General features: G+C 37.8%; 1 protein-coding gene across 1 annotated transcript in view; it reads left to right on the forward strand.

Annotated features, from left to right (window-relative positions):
* Positions 1 to 18,663, forward strand: part of KIN (Kin17 DNA and RNA binding protein) — a 35,501-nt gene extending 16,838 nt beyond the window's left edge. The window contains exons 8-13 of the mRNA XM_061181647.1: positions 5,702 to 5,831; positions 7,777 to 7,827; positions 12,354 to 12,422; positions 13,231 to 13,330; positions 14,811 to 14,911; positions 18,412 to 18,663. Of these exons, the coding sequence (XP_061037630.1) occupies positions 5,702 to 5,831; positions 7,777 to 7,827; positions 12,354 to 12,422; positions 13,231 to 13,330; positions 14,811 to 14,911; positions 18,412 to 18,474 (514 nt within the window). The 3' untranslated portion in view covers positions 18,475 to 18,663. The remainder of the gene's footprint in view (positions 1 to 5,701; positions 5,832 to 7,776; positions 7,828 to 12,353; positions 12,423 to 13,230; positions 13,331 to 14,810; positions 14,912 to 18,411) is intronic.
* The last annotated feature ends 5,841 nt before the right edge of the window (positions 18,664 to 24,504 follow it).

Genomic DNA, 24,504 nt, shown 5'->3' on the forward strand with positions numbered 1-24,504 from the left:
AATTTACCAAGGTTTGATTTGTGACCCAAGATATGATCTATCCTGGAGAATGTTCCATGAGCACTTGAGAAGAAAGTGTATTCTTTTGTTTTTGGATAGAATGTCCTATAAATGTCAGTTAAGTCCATCTTGTTTAATGTGTCATTTAAAGCTTGTGTTTCCTTTTTTATTTTCATTTTGGATGATCTGTCCATTGGTGAAAGTGGGGTGTTAAAGTCCCCTACTATGATTGTGTTACTGTCGATTTCCCCTTTTATGGCTGTTAGCATTTGCCTTATGTATTGAGGTGCTCCTATGTTGGGTGCATAAATATTTACAGTTGTTATATGTTCTTCTTGGATTGATCCCTTGATCATTATGTAGTGTCCTTCTTTGTCTCTTGTAATAGTCTTTATTTTAAAGTCTATTTTGTCTGATATGAGAATGCTACTCCAGCTTTCTTTTGATTTCCATTTGCATGGAATATCTTTTTCTCTCCCCTCACTTTCAGTCTGTATGTATCCGTAGGTCTGAAGTGGGTCTCTTGTAGACAGCATATATATAGGTCTTGTTTTTGTATCCATTCAGCCAGTCTGTGTCTTTTGGTGGGAGCATTTAATCCATTTACATTTAAGGTAGTTATCAATATGTATGTTCCTGTTACCATTTTCTTAATTGTTTTGGGTTTGTTTTGTAGGTCTTTTCCTTCTCTTGTGTTTCCTGCCTAAAGAAGTTCCTTTAACATTTGTTGTAAAGCTGGTTTGTTGGTGCTGAATTCTCTTAGCTTTTGCTTGTCTGTAAAGGTTTTAATTTCTCTGTCAAATCTAAATCAGATCCTTGCTGGGTAGAGTAATCTTGGTTGTAGGTTTTTCCCTTTCATCACTTTAAATTTGTCCTGCCACTCCCTTCTGGCTTGCAGAGTTTCTGCTGAAAAATCAGCTGTTAACCTTATGGGGATTCCCTTGTATGTTATTTGTTGCTTTTCCCTTGCTGCTTTTAATATTTTTTCTTTGTATTTAATTTTTGATAGTTTGATTAATATGTGTCTTGGCATGTTTCTCCTTGGACTTATCCTGTATGGGACTCTGCACTTCCTGGACTTGATTGACTATTTCCCGTATTAGGGAAGTTTTCAACTATAATCTCGTCTGATATTTTCTCAGTCCCTTTCTTTTTCTCTTCTTCTTCTGGGACCCCTATAATTCGAATGTTGGTGTGTTTAATATTGTCCCAGAGGTCTCTGAGACTGTCCTCAATTCGTTTCATTCTTTTTTCTTTATTCTGCTCTGCAGTAGTTATTTCCACTATTTTATCTTCCAGGTCAGTTATCCATTCTTCTGCCTCAGTTATTGTGCTATTGATTCCTTCTAGAGAATTTTAAATTTCATTTATTGTGTTGTTCATCATTGTTTGTTTGCTCTTTAGTTCTTCTAGGTCCTTGTTAAACGTTTCTTGCATTTTCTCCATTCTATTTCCAAGATTTTGGATCATCTTTACTATCAGTAGTCTGAACTCTTTTTCAGGTAGACTGCCTATTTCCTATTCATTTGTTTCATCTGGTGGTTTTTTACTTTGCTCTTTCATCTGCTGTATATTTCTCTGTCTTCTCATTTTGCTTAACTTACTGTGTTTGGGGTGTCCTTTTCACAGGCTGCAGATTCGTAGTTCTCGTTGTTTTTGGTGTCTGCCCACAGTGGGTAAGGTTGGCTCAGTGGCTTGTGTAGGCTTCCTGGTGGAGGCGACTGGTGCCTGTGTAGTGGTGGATGAGGCTGGATCTTGTCTTTTGGTGGGCAGGACTGTATCCGGTGGTGTGTTTTGAGGTGTCTGTGTACTTAGTATGATTTTAGGCAGCCTCTCTGCTAATGGGTGGGGTTGTGTTCCTGTCTTTCTAGTTGTTTGGCATGGCGTGTCCAGCACTGGAGCTTGCTGGTCGTTGAGTTGAGCTGGGTCTTAGCGTTGAGACAGAGTTCTCTGGGATAGCTCTTGACTATAGATATTACGTGGGGCCGGGAGGTCTCTAGTGGACCAAAGTCCTGAACTTGGCTCTCCTACCTCAGAGGCTCAGACCTGACACCCAACCGGAACATCAAGACCCTGTCAGCCACACGCTGTCGTTGGTTTTCCATCTCCAGGCACAGCCTGGCCTTCACACACCTCCGTGTCTCCAGGAAGGCTTGGCACTGGGCCCGGTCTGACAGGTAACTGATGAAGATTCCAGCTGTGTTCATACACATGAATAACACTGCCTGGGCCACAGCTCATCAGCTCAGTAACTCCACTTCGATGTGGCTTCCCTGTCTCTTAATTGCACAAATGCCCACTCCAGTTGCTGAAAGCAGAATCCTAGGGCTGTTCTAGAAGCCTTCCGTTCCATTTCCAGTCTGTTACTGTTCATTTCCTGCCTTGATTTTAACCTCATTTGACCCTGTCTCAATCTCTCACCTTTCTACTAGAATCTTTTTTTGGGGAGGAGGGGCATTATTGTTACAGCAGCTGGTGTAAGATTAAATATCATACAAAGCAAAGCTGGAAACAAATTGGCTATTTTCTTTTGCATTTTAATTTCATGTTCAGAAGTGAGATTGATGTTTAATTTTCTTTTCTGTGCTCCTGGTGATAGTAAACTCTTAAAATGATTTGTATACATATTCTCTTTTGACTACTCTAAATAGTGTTTTTAAGACGGGATCATCACTTCTTGAAAGGTAAAATTTTTCTGTAAGATATTTTGCTGGTTTCTTTTGCAGGTGAAGGAATAGTTTTTACTGATTCAGTTTCTTTTTGGTCATTAGTTTATTCAGTTTTTCAATTTAATCTTGTGTCAATTTTGATCATTTGTATAATTTTTGTTTTTCTAGAATATTCTTTTCAACTAGGTATTCAAATTTATTATGTTTTATTAATCTTTTAGAATACTGTCCTTCATCATGTCTCATCAACATTCTTTATATTTTTCATTTGTTCATTTTAGCTCTAAGAGATTCTTTTTTAAAATTTATTTATTTATTTATTTATTTTTGGCTGTGTTGGATCTTCATTGCTGCGCGCAGGGGCTACTCTTCGTTGTGGTGCGTGGGCTTCTCATTGTGGTGGCTTCTCTTGTTGTGTAGCACGGGCTCTAGGTGCACAGGCTTCCGTAGTTGTGGCATGCCAGCTCAGTAGTTGTGGCGCATGGGCTTAGTTGTTGCGCAGCACGTGGGATCTTCCCGGACCAGGGATCAAACCCGTGTTCCCTATGTTGGCAGGCAGATTCTTAACCACTGTGCTAACAGGGAAGTCCCTCTAAGAGATTCTTGATATCACAAGCAGAAAGGATCTTTCTGAACGTCAAATCTTACCATGTCTTTCTCTTGTTAAAGACCTTCAGCAATTTAAGCCATCGTCTATATGATAACCTCTAGTTATGTTTGCAGGTGTGCCACCTGCCATCTGCACCGCAGCTCCGCTAAGCCATTTGTCTCCTAAGCACTCTGTGGTCTCACCCTCGCTTGCATCTACTGCTCTCTCTCCCGGAATGCCCTCTGTATCTGTTCTCCCACTACATCATGAGATCCTGATGGGCTATTCTGTTAATCTTTTTATTTCCAATGATTCTCACATTTTAATCATTTAGTAATGCTGAATACATTTTCTAAATAGAAAACTTTATTTTTCCTATTCAGTTTAATTTTTTTGTGTGGTGAAATATACATAACATAAGATGGTCCATTTTAACCATTTTTAAGTATACAATTCAGTGGCATTAAGTAGACTCACATTGTTGTGCACCCATCGCCGGTATCCATCTCCAAATCTTTTCATCATCCAAAACTGAAACTCTGAACCCACTAAAAAATAACTCCCCACTACACTTCCCCTTAGCCCCTGGTTACCTCTGTTCTACTCTTCTGTCTTTATGAATTTGACTACCTCATTTGAGTGGAATCATACAGTGTTTGTCCTTTTGTGTCTGGCTTCTTTCACTTAGCATAAGCTCTTCAGGGTTTATCCATGTTGTGGCATGGATCAGAATTTCGTTCCTTTTTAATCTGAATAATAATACCCCACTGTATATATAGACACATTTCGTTTTCCTAGTGATTATAGTAGGAAATAGGTGGTTTGTGAACATGTAAGGAAGAAGTAATTACTAGACCCCAAAATAGCCACATAATCCTAACTGCCCTTCTGCTGGGATTATTAGTGCCTATTTATATAGACATATTGCGGTTGTTTATGAACTGGAATTATTGCTAAATTCAGTGGATTCCTAGCTCAAAGTACATTTAAATCTAAAGAATATTTATTTTGAGTAGCACAGTGAAGAGTTTATCTTTACTTGGACTTAATCTGTTCACAACCAATGTATATTATTTACAGTTGTCACAAACCTTAGAACTTAAAAGTATGTCAGAGGATTGAATTATGGGACAAAACCTAGTAAGTGAAATGTTGCAAGGGTAAATTTAAAGCCTTCCAGTTAGATAAAGAGAGAATGGCTTCCATGAAGACAGGGTGGGGGAGTCCTGACCTGCAGCCTCCCCATATAAGAAGCAGGGATTTCAGTTGACTGCAGGCTCCACTGGGAGTCCTTACAGTCATCTGGCTGCTAATAAAGCTAATGCTGCCTTTAAATGCCTTAAGGAGAAGGTCCAAATAGTGGAAAATATTAACTCTACTGTATTTTCTATTAATCATACTTTTTTTCTTGTTTCCATGGTAGCTTTGTGCAAATATGTGTTCTTTGTATTTTACAAGTATGACAAATTAAATAATTAGACTGATAATATTCAGTGAGTCAGCAAATATTAATGGAGCATCTATTTTATCTGAGTCACAAGATAGTTACTGCTACTTTACAGGGGGGAAAAAAAATATATATATATATATATATGTGGCTATATATATTCTCTCCCCTACTGTGAGAGAGGAGTCACATATACAAATGATTATATACCAGGTGGAGTGGGATGCCTGCCCCAAAGTGCTATGGCGGTTCAAAAACGACAAATTCCAAGAAGCCTCATGAAGAATGGATCTTAAAGAAGTTCAGCAAATGGAGATAAATGGAGAGACTATTTTAAGTATAAAAGAGGCACGTGCAGATTTGCAAAAGCTTGAAGCACAGGACACGGCTCAGTCAATAGCAAATTGTTCAGAATGACAAGTATACATAATAAATCAGGGATGGCATTCTGGGGCCTGTGGTGACAATTTTATCATGGCACTCAGAAATTTAGAATGTACAGTGATGACGTTAGGCAATTGGGAACGATAAAAAATTTTTTAATTGAATGTTGAGATCTTTGCTTTAAAGAAATAGAACTGATAACAATGTGCTGGACTTCTACCAGCTGTTTTACAAACATCTCACTTAATCCTGCCGGTCGAGCTACAGTTGGGTCACATTATTATCCCCATTTATATGTGAAGAAATGAGGCTTAGAAAAGTTAATTGCTCAAGGTCCCAGCAGAAGTAGGATCAAACCCTGGTGGCCCCAACCCTGAAGCCAATGCTGTCATCCGTCACTCAGCCACACTGATAGAGTGGCACTAACTGAAGGTGGGAGGGACAGGAAGGGTTCCATGTTCTCATGGTGCTCCCAGTCACCCTTCGTAGTTTTGACTAATCTGTTGGAAACTAACCATATAACAGATTTCTTCTGTGTTGTTCCTTTTGCACATTATAAAGCCTACGTCTTTGCACAGTTTTTGTTAACAGCACGGTTCCTCTTCCCATCAGTTCTTTGGGACCAAGTGCTCTGAAGACAATAGGGAACGCAGCATCGGTGAAACGGAAGGAACCTTCCCAGAGCTCAGCTCAGTCAAAAGAAAAGAAGAAGAAGAAATCTGCACTCGATGAAATCATGGAGGTACGCTTTATGAACTGCTTGTCAACTCTAGCTGTTAGGGGAATGATGTGATTCCAACCAAGGAAAGTTAAATAGTTTCACCAATTATGAGATTAATATAAAGTGAGAAAAATGTGCTCATACCAGGTTAGGAAAAAAGAGCCTAGATGTAGTTCCATCTGAATGGAGCTGGAACCTCCTTAGATAGGTTTATTTTCTTGCCTCAAGTGCTATCTTCAAAACACTCCATGAAATTATGGTCAATAGAGTTAGTTTAGGAGAACCTCAGTGGTAATTGAAGCCAGAAATGAAAGCTCTGCTCACCTTTGGTGGCTTCATGAAATTGGCATCCTCCATGGATGCCTCCACCAACCTGGGCTCTCCTGTTGCCTCTGATTTCCACTTACCACCTCCTAGCTGGGAGAGAAAGCTCTGACATATTTTTAATTTGATTTAACCTGATGACCAAGTTTATATGATGAATCATTGAAAACCTATGATTATCTGGATCTAGGGCTATACTTTTGCTCTAAATTTACCTGAAATTCTAGAGCCGTTCTGCAGAAGGTTCTTAATATATTCCTAAATATTCCTTTCTCCCTTCCAACACATCACCTTCCCTTATCAATAAATTTATGAAATAAGTAGAAAAGGTGAAGAGAAGGAATAAATGGATACAAGAAGCTAACATTTTTCCCTGTAACATCATTTCCTCTGGTCTCCTCGTCCCTTTTCTTCATTTGTGAAGGGATGGGGGTAACTGTTTGGTCTTCCCTGTTACTGAGTCCTCACACAATGCGGGACAGTTAGAAAAGCTTAAAGTATAATGTAACGTGTGTACGCTGTGAGATGTAGTCATTCCATCATTCAGCAGATACTGAGTTGCTGTTATGTGCTGGGCATCATGTGAGGTCCTGTATGTGTAGAGTAGGGAGAAAAACACAGTCCCTGCATGTCATGGAGCTTTCACCCTAGTGAAGGAGGCATTCCACGACCAAGTGAACCAGTGGATAAGTAATTACAAAATGCTATGTGCTGAGGAGGTCTGAGGGCAGGGAGTGGGGAGATAGCTTGTTCCCCCGCTAGGGCAGGGGAGGTCTCTAGTTCAGCATCCAAAGGGAAGATGCAGGTGGCTAGAGCATGGTAAGCACAAGAGTGGTGGCATTTGAGGTTGGAGAGAGAAACAGGGGCAATACCACAGAGGTCTTATAAGCCATTTTGAATTTAATTCAAAGTAAAATGGAAAGCCAGATCTACCTGCTTAGAATATAACCATGCCAAGTTTAGAATACTTTTTGTTCATATTGGAAAGTTGGAGGAATTAAGATGAGGTTTTGAATCAACCAAAGAGCGACATTGTTCAGTCCCTTTGAAAGTAGGTACTTAGGGTTAACTGAGCAGGTGAGAAAGAAAAAGGTGTGAGATACAGCCAGGTCAGCTGGTCAGCACGTTTTCCTTTTGGTCACCCTTTCATTTACTTCTCTCCTGGTTGTGTTTTTCTTCCCCTCCATTCACAAGCTTTATTATCCTTATCAAACAGGGAAGCTCCTCTTTGCCATCAAACTGTATACCCAACTATGCTGTGCTAAATTGGTCTGTAAGAGTTATGTTTTTACCCCCTGAAAACATCGCCTGTTTTCCAGTTCATGACAGTCCAGGGGAGGAAGCAGGGATAGGGCAGAGTAATGCTGGCAGGTGGCGTTGCAGTATTGACCCAATAGAGGTTGTTTGCGTTTATCTTCTTGGTCAGTTGACTTGCCTATCACTTATTTTCTTAAATCCAAGTTGCTTTTTTTTTCAATCAAAAACTAATTGCAAAAAAGGTTTGTGTTTATCAGAGCTTGCAAATTATATCGATCTTCTGTGAAGTGTGTTTTATGGTGTTCTTTTGCTAAATGGAATGTTATTTGAAATAAATTGAGGATTTTAAAGAGGTAATTTTATGAATGTCTCATGCGTCCTCTAGATTGAAGAGGAGAAGAAAAGAGCTGCCCGAACAGATTACTGGCTCCAGCCTGTACGTATCCCGCTGGGGCTTCTTACTTCTAAATGTGCTTTTAAGCGAATGATTTAAATAGCATTTGGTATAAATGGCTAAATTTCTTAAATATCTGTAAATTCTATAGATAGATTTATAACTTTAATGACTTGTCTTTGCATGTACTCTGTAAGTATTGGTTGTATTGTTATTAGAGGGTTACTTCATGTTCATGGACCAGTAATGTTTCTTGAGTTTAATGCCAGATTTGTGTATGGACACCTTGAATTTAAGCCTGGAATTATTTTCAATTTTTGCTATAAGAATACCCAGTTAGGTACTTTGTTGTAAAAACAGCTTTTTTTTTTTTTCTTTAACATCTTTATTGGAGTATAATTGCTTTACAATGGTGTGTTAGTTTCTGCTTTATAACAAAGTGAATCAGCTATACATATACATATATCCCCATATCTCTTCCCTCTTGCGTCTCCCTCCCTCCCTCCCACCCTCCCTATCCCACCCCTCTAGGTGGTCACAAAGCACCTAGCTGATCTCCCTGTCCCATGCGGCTGCTTCCCACTAGCTATCGATTTTACATTTGGTAGTGTATATATGTCCATGCCACTCTCTCACTTTGTCCCAGCTTACCCTTCCCCCTCCCCGTGTCCCTAAGTCCATTCCCTAGTAGGTCTGTGTCTTTATTCCCTTCCTGCCCCTAGGTTCTTCATAACCATTTTTTTTTTTTTTTAATTCCATATATATGTGTTAGCATACGGTATTTGTTTTTCTCTTTCTGACTTACTTCACTCTGTATGACAGACTCTAGGTCCATCCACCTCACTGCAAATAACTCAATTTCGTTTCTTTTTATGGCTGAGTAATATTCGATTGTATATACGTGCCACATCTTCTTTATCCATTCATCTGTCGATGGACACTTAGGTTGCTTCCATGTCCTGGCTATTGTAAATAGAGCTGCAGTGAACATTGTGGTACATGACTCTTTTTGAATTATGGTTTTCTCAGGGTATATGCCCAGTAGTGGGATTGCTGGGTCATATGGTAGTTCTATTTTTAGTTTTTTTAAGGAACCTCCATACTGTTCTCCATAGTGGCTGTATCAATTTACATTCCCACCAACAGTGCAAGAGGGTTCCCTTTTCTAAAAACAGGTTTTAATTATATAAGTTCCAGGAAAGATTTGTTTTTTATTATTGCTTCTTATTTCTTTTTTCATTTTTTCTTAATCTAATTTACTAAAGTCTTTAAAAAATTTTTTTTTATTGAAGGAAAGATTCTTTATATTCTGTAGTGCTTTCCAGTTTTCAAAAGTTTCACACACATGATTTCATGTAAGCCTGTAATAACTATTTTTCCCCTCTTCCCTTTATTGCCCCTCTCCACTTCCCTCTCCCCATTGGTAACCACTAATTTGTTCTCTATATTTGTGAGTCTGCTTCTTTTTTGTTTTATTCACTAGTTTGTTGTATTTTTTAGATTCCACATATAAATGATATCATAGTTTTTGTCTTTCTCTGACTTATTTCACTTTATTTCTTGTTCTTTTAAGATAACAATTGCATAATAATTTTTAAACATTTCAGTACTTTAAATATTTTTTATTTATTGCTGCTCGATTTTGAACTTACTGGAATATGAAGTTTTCATAAAACCTTCAGGGTATCTTAGTTATCCTTAAAGAAGCTGGCTTGATCAATAACACGAGAGTGAAAAGTAATTATTTGGGTAATTTCTGATTTGAAGATTTCTGATTTATTATTATTAATAATAATCTGGAAGATCAAAAAGCATAAAGTTCTAATTTAAATCTTCATAGTTATTCCCTCACTAGCTTAAAAATAATTTTGTTTCCATGTCTTAGTTTATGTCCTTATACAGTGGGAAACATTTGCCTGGTGATCACATGAAAGATCATGAAATAAGTTATGTAAAATGAAAATCCTTGCTGTATTAAATAGAAAATAAGTACTTCATAAACCAGCCAGAGAAAGACAAATATCATATGATATCGCTTATATGTGGAATCTAAAAAAAAAAAAAGATACAAATGAGCTTCTTTACAAAACAGAAATAGACCCACTGACATGGAAAACAAACTTATGGTTACCAAAGAGGAAAGGAAGGAGGTAGGGAGGGGGTAAATTAGGAGTTTGGGATTATCAGTTACACACTATTACGTATAAAACAGATAACCAACAAGGACCTACTGTATAGCACAGGGAACTATACTCAATATTTTTTAATAACCTTAAGGGAAAAGAATCTGAAAAAGAATAGATAAACATATACATATAACTGAATCACTGTGGTGTACACCTGAAACTAACACAACACTGTAAATCAACTATACTTCAATTAAAAAAAAAAAACTATTAAATAAAAAGTGCTTCATATGAATTATTTCAGGTAATTCTCGTATCAGCCCTACAAGGTAATTACTGTTATTATTCCCTTTTTATAGGTGAGAAAACTCTGAGGTATAGATTATTTGAGTAATTCCCCCAAGGTCATTTAGAAAGTGGTGAGCTAGGATTTCCCTGGCAGTCAGATTCACTAGGTTGTACTCTGCCCTGATAAACAGTACTTCCTGGGATGCATTAGTCTCCCTGACTTCCGTCTCTGAGTAGAAGTTTGGGTCAAGATTAGAAAAGGAAGGACCTAGAGAGAGGCAACCATCTATGAATTATTTTGTTTGCTTTCCCTGTCGGAGTAGCTAGCATTTGATATTAATAGTTTCATATATTGTTTATGAACGTGTAATCAAGAATTTTGCTTAGAGCAGTAGTTCTTAAACAGAGCACAATTCAAAAAAATTTAGACCATTTCTTTCTAAGATATATATATGCTTCAATACTACCACTATCCAGTCTCCTGGGGTGAAATGGCTATTTTCACTAACCACCTAGGTGATTCTCATGTTTAGAATCACCTTTGTTGAGAACCATGGGTTTAAAGGAAAAAGAAAACAAACCAAAAGCAAAAAAAAAGCAAAGCATTTTTAGTTAGTCCAAAAGTTCTCTTCCCATTGACAATACTTTTTTTTTTTTTAAGATTTTTTTTTTTTAATGTGGACCATTTTTAAAGTCTTCATTGAACTCCTTACAGTATTGCTTCTGTTTTACGCCCTGGTTTTTTGGCCACAAGGCATGTGGGATCTTACCTCCCCAACCAGGAATTGAACCCGCACCCCCTGCATTGGAAGGCGAAGTCTTTAACCACTGGACCGCCAGGGAAGTCCCTGCATTGACAATACTTTCAATAAAATTTTATTTTCAGTTTGATAATCTTCTGGTATAGTAAATTATTCAGATTTTCTTCCTAGTTCCTCTTGGAGAATGTTATATTAAAAGTGAAGATCAGCCAACAGGGATCCAATGACTCAGTGTGTGTCTCATTTTGAAATGGGCAGTATGTGTGTTAAAATAACCAGCAGCCCACAGAGATGGATTGGAGAGCTTTAGTTTTTAAACTCAGAAAAGAAAGTTTTGACAGATGTGCTATGAGCAAGTGTCAATAGTACAATGAAGTAATGAATTACGTTTAAATTATAAGTGTGTGTACCCATGAGGGCCTTTGAGAAATTTAGCCCAGAAATCAGAGAAGCTGTTGGTATTATATGGCTTCATTGAGAAAGTCTTAATAGAATACTGGCTTAAGAATAAGAACATTCAAGCCTTCTCTTAAACATATTTTTCTGCTGTTAAATATTCTCCCCCAAAGTCCTTACTAGGTTTTTGTTAATGTAATGTTTAGCCTGGCTTATTGAAGTACTTGTGACCATCTAGTACTTCTGCTGTATCCACTTGAAGTAGCAAATACAGAATTGCTGTAGTGAATCTGGAATTAAGTCAGGTGATTTAATTTTCATCGTCAGCCGTTAGCTAATCGAAATCAGGAAAACAATGATAAAGAAGCAAACTCAGAATGCATTAATAAGAAATAAACTCAGATTTCTCTCCCGTTGAGAACTAGATGCTCAGAAGAGCGATGCTTTTAGCTGGAGCTGGTCTGGAGGAGTCCAGTCTTATCAAAAATCCAGAGCAACATCATGAGAAAAGAGCATTGTGGAAAGTGCTGTGCTTTAGCTCGAAGCCTCCGTTTCTTGCAGTTCCCAGTGAGACTCTTGCTCTCTGAGTTTTTTTGTCAGCGGTGAACGTCAACATATAACATCCTTGGCATTTTTTCTTCCTTGAATGGAGAGAAAGAAAGAAGCTCTCTATGAAAGACCTGGATTAATAGAGTTGAGGTTGGTGGATGAAAGTCCTAGATTTCAGGAAACCTTCACTATGGAAATCAGCCATGAGATATGCATTTTTTTCCTCTTGGTAACCAACTGTGTTGAATAAAAAGAGACAGAGGAATGAAAGATTACTAAGGAAATGTTCTGCCATCGTTGGGAAGGCTTCCAACTCCAAAATGTCTTATTTAGCAAAGCAGTTAACATTTTACTATGATTTTTGGTGAAAATGTTTAAAATGAAGGATCAAAAGAGGAAAGAGAATTTATATCATTCCTTCCATCTTTATTTTTTTCTTATTTTCCAGGAAATTGTAGTGAAAATTATAACCAAAAAACTTGGAGAGAAATATCATAAGAAAAAGGGGATTGTTAAGGTAAGAACATGAAGTTATGATGGAATTTGGGGAAGGAGCTGGTGTGTGGCTGAGTAAAGCCATTTTGATATTCCTAAAAAATCAAGTCCTAGTAACAGAAGCAGTGTGTCTAAGGTTCTTGATGGTTCCATGAAAGGAAGGCTGACTTCACAATGGTTGGAGAAATATTTCATTTCCAACCATAGTTTATACTTAATTTTGGTCCGCTTTCTTACTAGAGCAAATGGTATGTATGAAATCCCATCGGCACCTCTTCAAAAAATTCAGTGAGCGCACCTTGCTAGTAAGTAAGGTACATTCCCTTTGTTAATGACGGGCAATGTAATAGTGCCCCAGAGTTCCAAGGAGGACTTCCTTGTGGTTTGCCTGAGAGGCTTATCTTTTGATTGCTCTAGGATTTTAAAATTTAAAAATCAGTGCTCCAGTCTTTTTCTTTCTTTTGCTTTTCCTAAGTATAGTTTCATGCTAACACCCAGCCTTGTGCGTGCATAAGTTGCCCTCCTACTGTACTTGAAATGATACAGAATTATCCCTCTCATCGTATTTCTTAAAGTCATATTCTAAGATCACCAGCCTTTTCTTTCCAGATGAAAACCTTAACTAAGCTTTGAATTGAATTCTTTAAGAACCATAGCCTGAGGTCATATATGGCATCTAGAAAATAAACTCCATTGATACAAGGAGTTACTCTTAAAACAAGTTACTGTTACCTTTTGGTTAGAATTTCATTGTTTACATTTATTTCTGTCCTTTGGACTTTGTGTTCACATCTCTCTTCTGTCATAAAAGTGTTGGTTTTACATGGCAGGAAGTAATTGACAATTACACAGCTGTCGTGAAGATGATTGATTCTGGAGACAAGCTGAAACTTGACCAGACTCATTTAGAAACAGTAATTCCAGCACCAGGTAAATCTTTTTGCAGACCATTTAATATACCATCGAAATAAGTGATTCCATTCTTAAAACCTTAGTTTTTGACGTTACTTGATAGTTCTGGGTATGAGTTTCCTTTTTAGAAACATGTAATTGCCAATATAACTGATCCCAGTTTGACTTGGTGTGGTGGTAGTTTACCAGTCCTCTGAGAAAGCTATTTTGTGGCATAAATAAATTTTCCCTTTCTAGAATCTTTGTTTTCTTTCCAGAAGCAAATCACAGACATATCTGGATAAAATCAATCATATTAGGATTATTATTAATATATTTGTTTAGCTATTTGAGATGGTAGAGTAAAAGTCAGTATTATTTTGCATTTTCTTTTCCTTAATTGTCTTACACATATCTAGTATAAATGCTTCTGTAGTTAGGTTGTTTGCCTCTGACCCAGACTCTTCATGGTGGTATCATTGCTGGCACAGTGATAATGTTAGTCTCTAAAACTTCTGTTTATCAGATCCTGTATTCTTTCTCCCTAAAATAAAATTCATTTTATGGATTAGAAATTGTGGACTTTTTTTTCAGCTTTAGTAAGATGTAATTGACATAAACTGCATCTGTATAAAGTACATAATTTGATGTTTTCAACACATGCATACTCCTGTGAAAACCATCCTTACAATCAAGTTAGCAAATGTGTCCATCACCCCCCAAAGTTTCCTCCGTTTCCTTTATAATCCTTCGCTCCCTGCTTTGTCTCCCGTGTCCCCCACGCAACCACTAATCTGCTTTCTGTGACTATAGATTAGCTCATATTTTTCTACAATTTTATATAAATAAAATCATACCACGTGTCCTGTGTTTCTGTCTGGCTTCTTTCACTAAGTACATCATTTTGGATTCATTCACGTTGTTGTGTGCATCTATACTTTATTCCTTTTTATTGCCAAGTATTTCATTATGTGGATGTTCCAGTTTCTTTATCCAGTCACCTACTGATGGACATTGGGGTTGTTTACAGCTCTTGGCCATTACAAACAAAACTGCTATATGAACATTCACATACAGATCTTTGTATGGATATATGATTTCTGTTGAGAAAATTCTTAGAGATAGAATGGCTCAACCAAATAGCAGGCATATATTTACGCTTTTATGAAACTAGCAACCATCTTATGATTTTAAAAAGAGAGAAATTAAAAGTAAGCTGAATTTTTTCTGATTACTTCTGGGCTCTGGGCATCTCCTCCAAGAACCTTATACTCCTTGGTATAAAATTAAAACATCCCTTGACAAATAAGTAGAAAAAATGGAGTCTTGTAATGTTATAGTAATCAAAGTATCTACAAACTGTACTTTAGAATCATACAGGTATTAAATGATTAAGAACTTCTAAGAGAATAGTTTTGTTTTCTACTATGTTGATTCAGTGTAATTGCATTTGGCTGTAAGAAAATAGAAGAAAGTGGCCATTTTCTTTGTATTAAGTGTTAACCCTTTTCCGTTATAGGAAAAAGAATTCTCGTTTTAAATGGAGGCTACAGAGGAAATGAAGGTACCCTAGAATCCATCAATGAGAAGACTTTTTCAGCTACTATAGTCATTGAAACCGTAAGTATAGTTTACACAAAGACAGAAATTTCAAAATGCTTATAAAATGTGCTATGGTTTTTTTTCATTGGATTGGTATTTTAAATTTGGGTTTTCTGTTTGCCTTCTCTCCTATTTGGAAATCTATAAGCTTATTTTCTCTAATGACTGACATTACTAAAGCATTTTATTTTCTGATTACAAAAGAAATTCCTTATGTGTCTTAATCTGTTCAGGCTGCTATAACAAAATACCATAGACTGGGGTGGCTTTAGAAACAACAGAAATTTACTTCTCACATTTGTGGAGGCTGGAAGTCCAAGATCAAGGCCCAGGCAGATTCGGTGTCTGCTGAAGGCCTGTGTCCTGGTTAATGTGTCCTCACATGGTGGGAGGGGAAAGGGAGCTCTCCGGGGTCCCTTTTTAAGGGCACTAATCCATTCTCAAGGGCTCTGCCCTCATGACCTAATCACTTCCCAAAGACCCCACCTCCTAATACCATCACATTTTGAATGAATTTCGACAGGGACACAAAGATTCAGTCTCTAGCAGCTCTCTTGGATAAAAGCTGAAAAATACAATTTAATATAAATAATTTTTAAAATTGCCCGTAAACCTCCAGGCAAATGATAACCTCCATTAATATTTTGGTCTGGTTTTTTCAGTCTTTGTATTTTATAAAATTGTATATATTACACATAGTTTTGTATCCCAGTTTTTTTCCCCCACATCTAACATAAAACTCAATCTGCCGTAGTGTGATTAGTGTGGAATGTATAGTCAGAGTTAATGGGGGAAAAGCCACAGAGTTCAGTAATATTTTTTAATGTCCTTCTTTCTTTCATAAAGGATTTAAGGTAGGAGAGATCAATAAAGTAATTAATTTTAAGAAATCTGACATTTAAGTAAAATTGCTCGTTGACTTAGAACTGATGGTCCACTGACAGGTCTGCGCATGAGGCTGAGTGAGACCTGAGCTGTCTTCAGAAGGAAGGGTCTGAAACATGTTTTTTCCTAACTGCCTGATTCTTTTTAGATCCCTGCGCTACTGCACCGTGTATCTTTATCTCTAAACGAGAGGCTTTTTCATCTCCAGTACAGGAAGTTTTAGTGTTTGGGGGAATAATCAACTTCCTGAAGAGTCTGATGAAAGTTTTGGGCTCTCTGCAAGAAACTGCACATAAACTGCCAAATTTTATGTGTTCCCTTTAAGGAGTTCTTAGGTCCCCTGAGCCCACCTATGAACTGGTTTGAGAATATGTGTCTCAGGAAAGCTTTCTAGAAAAACCATTTAGGTTCTTATTTGAAAGAAATCACATTTCAGTAAATTAAGCATTTTTTCCCTGTCCTTGAAAATACTAACCTAATCACCAACTAACATAAACTCTAAGGGGAAAAAAAGGAACAAGGAATGTCACCTGTCAGTAGGGAATTTATTAATCTGACTACATGAACAGATTGAAGCTCTTTTTTAAATCAGTTTTTTTTTTTTCCTGATTCAATCAGCATAAGATCGTGGAAACTCTCGTATTTCCTTGGCAGGTTGAATCTCCTCCACTTTTTAGTTTCCTAATACTATCCAACTTAGATCTCGCTTCACGTTTTCATCTAAGGGAAACAGAACGACTCAGTACTGTTGAGGATATTCTAGGTTCCATCCACACCTTTGGTTTCCAGTCTGTATGATTTTCGAGAGCTGCTTTCTTCCCGGCCTTGCTGCGAACCCATAGCTCCATCTTCCCCTCCTCTAATGCTTTCATTGCTCTCAGAGCCGGACCAAGATAGAACCTCGGAGGTGATCGCAGGGAAAGCCTTTCTGGTTGATTGCAGAGCAGCGTGTACTCTTGGGAGAGGAAACCCACATGCAAATTTTTTGTTTTTTTCTTCTTTTGTAGCCTGCCTCCATTAAAAATATCTGTGTTGGTTTGTGCATGTCGGTCAGCTTGTCTCTACGTCCGCATGTTTTCTCCAAGTCAATGCCCTGAAAAACATGAACTTTTCGAGTGGTTTCTCCTTTTTTTTTATTATTTCTGGCATCTTAAATTTTAGTATCAGTATCATAAGATTTGAAATTTACACATTTATTAAGCAGATTTTTTAAATAGCTCACAAATTGTTCAAAACCAGCCCCAGCTTTTTAGCTACTTACCTAGTTAACCCAAGTCTGGCCCCCTTCTTTATCCCTTGCTTGGTCTTCTTATCACAGAAGTGTGATTGACCTTCGATCTTTAAACTTGATAATGAAAGAGTCAAGCTGGGTCATGCTTTATCTGGGAACTTATTTCCTTTATATGTAATCATTATAGTACATTAAAAGAAAGACATTTTAAAAGCATTTTTTAAAGGAATCTAAGAAATGTTAAAATCTCAGCCCAGGGTTAGAGTCATCATCATCATTTTATATTTTGCAGTGGAGAGGACCAACTTTTAAATTTTAACCAAAAGATTTAATAATAAGAGTTAAGAATTATTGAGCTCATATGCATATTATGTTCCAGATGTTATTCTGAGCACTTTATATGTGCTAACTCATTTATATTTCTCAGCAAGCCAGTAATGTAGGTACTGTTACTGTTCCCCACTAGGGGATAATGGGGCACTGAGTGGTTTGTCACCTGCTGAGGGTGGGGTTTGAACTTGGGCAGTCTGGGTCCAGAGCTCATATTCTTAGCCTCTGTGTTCCCAGGCTGTATCAGCTTTTATGACAGGTATCATCTTTCATTAATCCAGTTTTCTTTCCCCTTTCCCTTTTTGTTGGATAGGAAGGGAAGAAGAAAATATATTTCAGGTTAGACTCATTTTCTGCAATAAGACCAGCCTGTCACAGCTAAACTAGACAAATATGTTTGAGTATGAGGATTTGTATTGCTTAAAATAATATTTGTTATTTAAAAAAAAACCCCAACTGATAATGGCACAAACATGATAGACATTAACTTCCCATTTTGAAGTCCAGAACAGGTCTTCTGAATCAGGGAATGGCTCTTTTCTTAGGGGTGATTTGTGAGCCCAGGGTCCTTCTGACTTGTGGCTCTACCACCTTCAACCAGGGCTTTGACAGCTGCCGTGTCCGTGTGCTTCAGGCAGGCCGCGGGGAGCGTGACGGGTTGCCTGTGGAGGGGAGCATGGCCTGGGCCTGGAAGTGGCCCGCGTCACTTCTGTTCCCTTCCTTGGGCCGGAGCTCCATCTCACGGCCATACCTGACCACAGGAGGAGCCAGGAAGTGTGACTTTATCCAGGAAGCAGAGGAGATACTGACCAGCTAGCCAGGCTCTGCCACAGGGTCTAGAGATAACACATGCCACATAGCACTGAAGAAAATATGGCCAGTTCTTGATGAGGATGCCATAGAATACTTTAGAATACTTTTAAAATTCACAGCTGTGTGGAACTGTTAGCTACCTTAATGGTATCTTAGGGATGTGAAAAAGGCAAATTTGGATCCAGAAGTGTGTGTCCTTTTCTTGTCTTGTAAGTACATGTGTGTTCTTAACCTCTTCTTCAATTATTTTAATTTGTAGGGCCCTTTAAAAGGACGCAGAGTTGAAGGAATTCAATACGAAGACATTTCTAAACTTGCCTGAGTTTGAAAACTTGTTAACAGCACATTAAAATCTTAAAGCATCAAATTGGTGTTCACGAAGGCATTACAAGACTCTACTGTGTTAGGGTGTTTCTTTTGTATGAAACAAAAGGATTTATTTAAATATTACTGTATAGTTGTTTAGCTAAACTTATAGAAAAATCTAATTATATCTCATGAAGTATCAAAATTATGTAATTTTGTCTTTGTTATTTTTTTTTCCTTTGTAATATTTCCTTGATGATTTTTTATCTTCATTAAAAGAACATTATTGTAAAGTGTTTTATATAGGACAATTTAGAATCATATAGTTAGAGGAAATCCTTCATATACTCTAAATTTCTATTTTCATCAGTAAAGTAGTAAAGTTGAACTGTAAATATAATTGCATTTTAAAGAGTCAAACTATAAATAGAATAGCAGCTTTACTGAGATATAATTCACACACCATACAATTTCACCCATTGAAAGTGGACATTTCAGTGGTTTTTAGAATACTTACAAAGTTGTGCAAGCACCACCACGATCTAATTTGAAACATTTTCATCACCCCCGAAAGTAACCCTGTATCCATAGTCACTCCTAACTCCCCCTCTCTCCCCAGCCCCTGGCAACTACTAACCTACTTTCCATCTCTGTGTATTTGTCTGTTTTGGACATTTCATGTAAATGGAATCATACGATATGCGGTCTTTTATGACCAGCTTCTTTCATACAGCATGTTTTCAAGGGTTATCCACGTTGTAGCACGGATCACTATCTCATTCCTTTTCATTGAACAATTATCCATCATATGGGTATACCACTTTTTAAAAAAACTATTCATCAGTTGCTGGATTTGGGTTGTTTCCGCTTTGAGGCAATTATGAATAATGCTGCTGTGAACATTCGTGTACAAGATTTTGTGTGAACATACGTTTTCAGATCTTAGGATTGGAGTCAGAGTCATACGGTAACTTACTCATGTTATACCATGTTTAACATTTGAAGAGCTGCCAGGCTGTGTTCCAAAGTGGCCACACCATTTTACAATCCCACCAGCAGTGGTGAGCTATCCATTTTTAAATAAGTAGGGCAGCATATTATGAAGGGATACAAAAGACAGGAAACCCACCTCACAGTTGCTTATGGAGAAAAAAAAAAAGGAAGTTTATAGTTCATATAACTGCGAAGGAGCAGACCCTCGATTCAAGTGAGATTCAGGGTGCAAGCAGTCCAGATTCAGTGCTGGGTCCCTGTCATCTCTGGCTTCTGTGTTGGGTTCATTCGCAGGTACTTTTCAAAACAGCAAGATGACTGCCAGTGTCTCCAGCCTCCAGGTTTACATCTTACCCTTCTGTCACAGTTCCAGCAAAAAACCTGGGATTGAGTCTTATGGATCCACACCGGGACAGATCATTCCAAGTAAAAGGATTGGAATACTACCGACTGGCCAGACTTGGATTGTATTCCAACCCATGGGCCATCCCTCTTGAACCCCACCCTTAGGGGAGGGGTGATAAATCTGTTATCAGAAGGCGGGAGAATATTTGCTGGTGAACAGAGACAGAGGAGACAGCAAAAGAAATAGTAATAGGATGATGTCAGTAGCTTTACAGAAAATGTTCTGGGATGAATTAAAGCGTTTCCGAAATAGCTGGACAGCATCGTACTGGGGAAAGGAGCTGGGTTTTGGAGTTGGGCAGACTTTAGGTTGAATTTTGGCTGTTCTATTCACTAGCTAAGTCATCTCAGGAAAGTTAACGTTCTTGAATTTCAATGCTTTTAATGTATAAATTGTCAAAAGTAGTGTGTCCCGGCAGGGTTGTTGTGAGAACTACAGAAAATGCATATGGAGTGTCAGACGTAAAGCCCAGCACTTAGTAGGTGTTTGATAAACGGAAGTAAGCAGTAGTGTCAGTAAATGGGGGCGAGCGTTTGTGACCTGAGGAATTTCCATAAGGGGCATGGTTCTCCCTGATTATAGTGGAGAAATGAAACATGACAAATTTCATAGGCCTCCCCCAAATCTGTAAGTTTGGAATCAAGTCAGTGGTTTTCTTCTTAGAAAACCATGTTTCATCCCTACCGCCCACGTTTAATTCTTTTCTCCAGCATCTTCCTGAAATTATCGCAGAATAAAATAAAGTAGCATTATTGAAGGTCAACTTAATTGAAAAAAGTCTGAAGCACAAAAATATGATGCTAGACTGTAGAACCTTTTTTCCTGTAAGTTTTTAGAGGCCAATATGGTTATGTTAAGCAGAGTGACTGCAGACACCTAAAATCAAGTCTTATGTAGACTTTTTTCTCTATTTTCTTTTCTTTCTTTATTTTTATTTTTTTGGCCGAGCCACACGGCTTGCAGGATCTTAGTTGCCCGACCAGGGATTGAACCCGGGCCCCCTGCAGTAGAAGCGCAGAGGCCTAACCACTGGACCGCCAGGGAATTCCCTGACTTTTTTTTTTCTTTTTAAAGCATCGTAAGCTATTCTTTTTTAAAAAAAAAAAAATAGACTTTATTTTTTAGAGCAATTTTAAGTTCACAGCAAAATTAAGCAGAACGTGTAGAGATTTCCCACGTGCCCCCTGCCCCCCGAGCCACAGCCTCCCGACCATCAGCATCCCCACCAGATGGTGCATCCGTTACAACTGATGACCCTGCATGGACACGTCATCCTCACCCAGCGTCCGTAGCTGACGTCAGGGTTCACTCTTGGGATTGTACGTTCTATGGGCTTGGACTAATTTATAGTGAAATATATTCACCATTATGGTGTCATGCAAAATAGCTGCATCAGTCTAAACGTCCACCTGCTCAGCCCCCCTCCCCTGCCTGCCTCCGTCAACCACTGATCTTTTTACTGTCTACATAGTTTTGCCTTCCCCAGAATGTCTGATAGTTGGACTCATACAGTATGTAGCCTTTTCAGACTGGCTTCCTTTACTTGGTAATATGCATTTGTTTCCTCCACGCGTCTTCTCGTGGCTTGATGGCTCTTTTTTTTTTTAAAGTGCTGAATAATACCACCTTATCTGTATATACCACAGTGTATTTATCCATTCACCTACTGAGGGACATCTTCGTTGCTTCCAAGTTTTGTCAACTATGAATAAAGCTGCTATAAACCTACGTGTGTAGATTTTTGTGTAGGCATAAGTTTTCAGCTCATTTGGGGAAATACCAAGGAGCGTGGTTCCTGGATTGAATGGTAAGATTGACTTCCAAAGTGGCTGTTCTTTTCTGTATTCCCGCAAGCAGTGCATGAGAGTTCCTGTTGCTCCACATCCTCACCAGCATTTAGTATTGTCTTGATTTTGGCATCTAATAGGTGTGTAGTAGTATCTCATTGTCTTAATTTGCAATCCCTAATGACATATGATGTTGAGCATCTTTGCATATGTTTATTTGCCATCTGTATATCGTGTCTATTCAAGTCTTTTGCCATTTTTAAATTGGGTCATTCACTTCCTTACTGTTGAGTTTTAAGAGTTCTTTGTATATTTTGGATGATTGATAGTCTTAGATAATGTCTTTTGCAAATATTTTCTCTCAGTCTGTGGCTTCTCAGTTTTTGGAAAGCTATTCTTTTTCACCAGCTTGCTTGAGGTCATATCAAATTATTGGCATTGATATCTTAGGAAACCAAATTCCTTGAGTTTTCTTCATTAGGAATGCCATCAGATCCCATTGCCTTATTTGCTCTTTTTCCCCTTGTGTACTTCTAACTGCCTATCAGTTTTTGCTGACACGTTTGAGTGAATTTATTCAACAAACATTTACTAAAGCGCCTCCCATAAGTAAACGATTGCAGGAGGTGCTGGAGATAAAAGGGTGAGAAGCAGGTGTAGGCCCAAGATGGGTGTCGTGTAGGAATTGAAATGTTCAGTGGATTGATATTCAAATGAAATGATTAGCCGATAAAGAGAAATTAGCTAATTTGGAGTAGCTACTTAAAAACCCACCCTGGGACTTCCCTGGCGGTCCAGTGGTGAAGTCTCTGCGCTCCCAATGCAGGGGGCCCGGGTTCCATCCCTGGTCAGGGATTTAGATCCCACATGCCGCAACTAAGACCTGGTGCAGCCAAAAAAAAAAAAAAAACCCGCCCTGATTTTGACGTACTGCAGTGAGAGACCTTTACTGTTACCCGTATATACCTCAGTTCCCACTCTGGTGAAATGGGATCACAGGATTAGAATATGGCTCAGCCTTCGTTGTAAGTTCGTCATTAGGTTGACTGAAGTGACCCCAGAAACGTTAACTGGGTAATTGAATCACTATACCATTAACAGGAAGCATCCTTGATTTTTCTGTCTCTCACATGGATATTTCAGAAAAAGTCACCCATGTAGACTTTGCCAGTGTGAAAAAGTGGGTTTTTTTGTTTTGTTTGTTTGTGTGTTTGGCCATGCCTCATGCTTGCCGCTTGCGGGATCTTACTTTCCTGACCAGGGTTCGAACCCAGACCACGGCTGCTGAGCCCTAACCACTGGACTGCCAGGGAATTCCCTGAAAAAGTGTTAAGAAAGGAATAAGACTACTAAATTATTACAGCATATAAGCATTTTTATGTATCTAGGCAGCCAGGTAATTTCTACTTTCATCTTACTGGGTCTTTGGAGTCTTACATCTCTTTCGATTGGGATAAGGCTGAAGAGAAGATGCTCCTCCTTATGGTATTAAGTGATCCTTTAAAGCAAGTAGAATGATTTGCATAAGACCTCATACCATTAGGTACTAAAATAACTGCTGATTCATAGTTCATGTTTACTACACATAGAGACACTCTCTAATTCCCTTTTTTTTACTTATTTCTTTGGATTGCCAATTTTCCAACTCTTAAGAAGCCTTGTTTAATTTTCAGGTATTTAAAAACACAAACAAACAAACTTAGGACAGAAGTATGATCTGAATGCAGTCTTGTTTCTCAAAGGCTCTTATTTTCCTGACAGTTCTGACAATAAGACATACATATCTAATTGGTTTAATGGGAACTGTTTAGATTGATACATACAAAAAGCTTTGACGATAGGCTACTTTTGTCCTAAAGAGGAATATATTTGACAAATACCAGCCCTGTAATACCCCAGCTTTATACAAAATTAAATATTGATTAATTACCAATGGGTTCCAAGGTGCTTCAACGAATAAACATAGATAATTGTCAACTTGTTTTTCTTCATCACTGAGAGCATAATACTTTCAGAACTAATCAAGAGGTAGACAGTGGAATAGTTCCTTCTTTTCCAATGATTCCCATTAATTTGGTTTCTTCATTTGAAATTCAAAATTGATTATTCACTTATAATTCAAAATTAATTATATAGAGAAGGCAATTTTCTGGTCTCAAGAGGGACACGTGAACAGTATTAATAAGGTTATTTTTACAGGAAATGAATTTTAAAACACCAGCTATTAATAAAAGTTTTGATAATTTGAATAACATGGGTTTGATTTTAAATCTAGTTTCTTTTGCTAGGACTGTGTTGCTCCGCACTCTGCATGTAAATTTACACCCCAAGATTTTCATCATTTTTAAAACTACTGAGCACATGTAAAATACTAGGAATAGAACTAACCTTTTATAGCTAAAGGTAGCAGTTTTAAGGTCAAAATTTTTTACAAAGTAACCAGTATAAGAACCCACTTTTGAAGTTTGTGTTGAATATTAGCATTTTAAGATTAGTATTTTTGAAATAGGGATAGAAAAGATGTAATAGATTTTTTAAAAAATCATAGGTGCCATAGGTGACCAATTTTTATAGAGGAATGAAACTAAAAGGCAATGCTATTTACCTCTTCAGCACTGAGGTTCTCTTGAAATTATAGAAATAATCACATGTTTAATATTTTGACAATTATGTCAAAAGATGATCACTTGCTTTCTCAAATATTGGTTGGGTATGTCCAAAAAGAGGTAGTTTTGTCTACTTTCTAAAATGAAAAATGGTTTTTACCAAATTATGGAAAGCTTCATAAAAATGTACCTTAAAAATTTTTTTAAGTGCAATTTCATCACTTTGGCCTTTGAACATATATCCATTTTCACAA

Source organism: Eubalaena glacialis, chromosome 2, assembly GCF_028564815.1.
Source record: "Eubalaena glacialis isolate mEubGla1 chromosome 2, mEubGla1.1.hap2.+ XY, whole genome shotgun sequence".
Classification (NCBI taxonomy): Eukaryota; Metazoa; Chordata; class Mammalia; order Artiodactyla; family Balaenidae; genus Eubalaena; species Eubalaena glacialis.